The 4,109-nt window shown below is 43.5% G+C and overlaps 1 protein-coding gene across 1 annotated transcript; it reads left to right on the top strand.

Annotated features, from left to right (window-relative positions):
* LOC118966163 (kynurenine/alpha-aminoadipate aminotransferase, mitochondrial-like) lies at nt 1-4,109 on the top strand. Its single transcript, XM_036989260.1, has 6 exons — nt 1-81; nt 2,484-2,589; nt 2,675-2,850; nt 3,812-3,877; nt 3,970-3,976; nt 4,030-4,109. Exons 1-6 carry the CDS (start codon nt 1-3, stop codon nt 4,107-4,109), a joined length of 516 nt encoding a protein of 171 aa, XP_036845155.1.

The raw sequence follows: 4,109 nt of genomic DNA, 5'->3' as shown, positions 1-4,109 counted from the left end.
ATGATCTCCCTGGCCGGAGGGGCTCCCAACACCTTCCCCTTCCAGTCCTGCTCCATCCAGGTGAAGAATGGGGACAGAATGGTGACACGACCACCTTCGACGAGACCATGATGAAGAGGGCTCTACAGTACTCTGCCTCCAGCGGGAAACACTGGGTGTGTACGGAATAACACCCAATTCCCTATATGCTGCACTACTTTTGACCAAGATATTGTTTATTATGATTTATAAACTGGGTGGTTCGAGCTTTGAATGCTGATTGGCTGAAAGCCGTTGTATATTAGACCATATACCACGGGTATGACAAAACATTTATTTTTGATGCTCTGATTACGTTGGTAACCAGTTTATAATAGGAATAAGGCATCTCGGGGGTTTATACCTAAGAACAGCCCTTAGCCGTGGTATATTGGCCACAACCCCCTTAAGTATTTTATCCCACGAAAGGGCTAGTCTTCTAAAAGATCCTGGAAGCTTCTTCAGAGCATGATATTGTAACAACCTTAACCCAACACCTAGTGACCTCGTCAAGAGGTTCAGATCTCTTGGCGTAACGGTTAAGGTGTTGGGTTGACAGTTACTGGTTCGTGTCCTGGTCAGGGCTACCCTCGTATTGCTACAATATAGGAGAGTCAACAAGAACATAGCCTCCAAAATCTCCCCTTGACACAAACAGAGTAATAAACAGTACATGGCTAGCTCTAACACACAATTCATATGGTCAGGAATTGGCTAAGTTTACAATGTAAAATCATTGGCCTGTTTAAACTGTTGACCTGTCACAGTGCTGTTCAACATTGAAAAGGTTAGGACAACATGACACCTATACTAGTCAATGGCAGTGTTAGAAGGGAGGTTATCTCTCTAATGGCTCCTTATCTAGCTTTATTACTATCTGTATAAATAGTGTCTCGTATTGGTCTATAGCGCTCTCAACCTGTGTGTGCGTGTGTGTGTGTGTGTGTGTTGTGTGTGTGTGTGTGTGTGTGTGTTTGTGTGTGTGTGTGTGTGTGTGTGTGTGTGTGTGTGTGTGTGTGTGTGTGTGTGTGTGTGTGTGTGTGTGTGTGTGTGTGTGTGTGTGTGTGTGTGTGTGTGTGTGTGTGTGTGTGTGTGTGTGTGTGTGTGTGTGTGTGTGTGTGTGTGTGTGTGTGGTCTGCATTGGTTCAATCACAGCTGATAAGAGATGCCGGGACAATAAAGCCAAGGCTGAGTCTCAAATGGCATCCTATTATGCAGCCCAGGATCCAATACACACATCAAATACTGAATATGTTATTAATACCTTGGCTGCTATACAAATGTAATTATTAATGATTAGGCCTATTTCTTGTTTCAAAAAAATATAAGAGAATTGGGTGAGGTTTTGTAACTGTAGGTTATTCTGAATGGGGTGAATCCTAACCTCCAATTTCACGTCTTTCACTTCGCCTCTCATTGACTTAAATAAAAATTCAACTAAACTTAGAATTCACCCCTATGAATGGAAAGGTTAAAGTAACTGTCCCAGTGAAAATCTGACTTTTGAAAGTTTATATTCTGTTAACTCATACCCAAGTAATGTTGTTGACTCTCGTCTTTGTGGCCAAAGCATAAATTGGAGAAAAAACACTTCAGACTGTTCAAAAAATGCTTTCTATTTCCTCATGTAGGAGGATGTCATTCTCCTAATATTTTTCATGACAGATGCCCACACCATTCTGATGTTGGGGTACGTCCACACCATTCTGATGTTGGGGTACGTCCACACCATTCTGATGTTGGGGTACGTCCACACCATTCTGATGTTGGGGTACGTCCACACCATTCCAACACAGAAAAGCTGCTTTCTAACAAACTTAATTACAATGTTTTTTGGAAGGAAAACAATTTCACTCAATTTCACTCATATTGCAATTAATTATTGGCGCCGGATCTGGAGGTCCTGGGCTGGTGTGGTTACACGTGATCTGTGGTTGTGAGGCCGGTTGGACATACTGCCAAATTCTCTAAAATGACATGGATGCGGCTTATGGTAGAGAAGTGAACATTCAGTTTTCTGACAACGGCTCTGGTGCACATTCCTGCAGTCAGTATGCCAATTGCACGCTCCTTCAAGCCTTGAAACATTTGTGGCATTTTGTTGTGTGACAAAACAGAACCTTTTAAAGTGACCTTTTATTGTCCCCAGCACAAGGTGCACCTGTGTAATGATCATGCTGTTTAATCAACTTCTTGATATGCCACACCTGTCAGGTGGATGGATTATATTGGCAAATGAGAAATGCTCACTAACAGGGATGTAAATAAATTTGTGCACAAAATTTGAACGAAGTAAGCTTTTTGTGTGTACAGAACATTTCTTGGATCTTTTATTTCAGCTCAGGAAACATGGGACCAACACTTTACAGGCTGCTTTTATATTTGTGTTCAGTATACTTTTGTCTATGTTGAAGGGAATGTTTTGATTCTGGGTACGGGATAATTTTTTCCCCTTTTTTTGGTAGGTTTTTGAAATGCTTGTCAATCCTGGAGACGGTCTACTCCACGCATCTACCTACTCTGGAACTCTCGCTGCAGTAAGAAGCACTTCTCTTTCTCTCACAAACACTCTCTCACTCTCTTTCTCTCTCTCTCTGTCCCGCTCCCACTCTCTCTCCCTCTCTTTCACCATTCTTCCTTCCCTCCCTCCCTCCCTCTGGTGACCAGCACGGTATGATCCTGGGGGGTCTGAAGGAGGTGCTGTCCCAATGGGACCTGGCAGATGTCCACAAGCCAGACAGCACCGTACCCAGGGTCCTCTACACCATCCCCAATGGAGGAAACCCCACCGGGGCCTCCTTGACCACCCAGAGGAAGAGGGAGATCTTCAAGGTGCAGACCCATACACTCTCAGAAAAAAAGACTGCCAAGTAACACCAATTGTCCCTGTATTTAACCAGGGCAAGTCAGTTAAGAACAAATTCTTATTTACAATGACGGCCTACACCAGCCAAACCCGGACGATGCTGGGCCAATTGTGCGCTGCCCTATTATGGGACTCCCAATCACAGCCAGTTGTGATACAGCCTGGAACCTGGGTGTCTGTATTGATACCTCTAGCACTGAGATGCAGTGCCTTAGACCGCTGCGCCACCCTGTAGGAGAACCCCTTGAAAATAGGCTTCCTTTTTCAGGTCAGAGAGAACCCTTTTGTGTTCTAAATAGAACCTGGGTTTCAAATAGAACCTGTTAAAGGGTGCTATTTGGAACCAGAAAGAGTTCTATCTGATCTTAAATGGTTCTATCTTTTCAGAGGGATCCCCTAAGAGGACAAGTGGTGCCACATATCACTCCTTTTCTGAGAATATAGGCCTTGTTCAAATACGTGAAAATGCACCCTTCCTTTCTACCTTCCTTCCTTGAAGTAATCACAGATTTGAATTGGTTGAATTGGTGATAGTAAGAAGTTGGTAACCTTGCTTTCACCTATTGAATCAGTTATAGGTCAGTGCTTACCTCAAGGAAACAAGGAAGGAAGGATTTATAAAGTATTTAAACAGGGCTATGCATTAGCCAAGAAAAGAGGGAACCAATCTGAATCCATTGTTCTACTTCTCTTTAATGATTTCCCTAACGGTCTGATTCATGTTGACCAGCCTATGACTAGGGACTGGAGTTTGACACGGTCCTGGTCAGGTCACAGGGCCAGTAAAAACTACTGACACTGAAACAATGACTTATGCATATGGGAGCGAAATGATTGTGCTTGTTCTTTTCTGACCTGAGTGGAAAATTGATTTCCCTAAAGGTTTAATTCACCAGAACTAATCAGCTTTTGTTCTCGTTTTGACAGCTTGCCAGACAGTATGACCTCCTTGTTATCGAGGATGACCCCTATTACTTCCTACAGTTTGAAAAGGTGAAAAAAGTGTAATTGTTTCATGTATTTTGACTTTGTGTGTTTTATTGGGACACAGCACTGGCATCACCCCTACTGTATATCATAAACAGGCTGCTCGTGTGTTTCTGTCTGTCTGTCTGCTTGTCTGCCTGTCTGTCTGTCGCCCTGAGCTCCCACGTTTCTCTCCATGGACGTTGACGGGGGGATCATCAGGACAGACTCCTTCTCAAAGATCCTGTCGTTATGGTGA

Source organism: Oncorhynchus mykiss, chromosome 9, assembly GCF_013265735.2.
Source record: "Oncorhynchus mykiss isolate Arlee chromosome 9, USDA_OmykA_1.1, whole genome shotgun sequence".
NCBI classification, from domain to species: domain Eukaryota; kingdom Metazoa; phylum Chordata; class Actinopteri; order Salmoniformes; family Salmonidae; genus Oncorhynchus; species Oncorhynchus mykiss.
The sequence above is the reverse complement of the archived record's forward strand: the minus strand, read 5'-3'. Positions and strand labels throughout refer to the sequence as shown.

Coding starts and splice junctions, on each gene's coding strand:
- LOC118966163 (XM_036989260.1), top strand. CDS start 1: ATGATCTCCCTGGCCGGAGGGGCTCCCAACACCTTCCCCTTCCAGTCC. Junction 2,590..2,674: donor TCTTTCTCTCACAAACACTC/TCTCACTCTCTT, acceptor CCCTCCCTCCCT/CTGGTGACCAGCACGGTATG. Junction 2,851..3,811: donor GGAAGAGGGAGATCTTCAAG/GTGCAGACCCAT, acceptor TCGTTTTGACAG/CTTGCCAGACAGTATGACCT.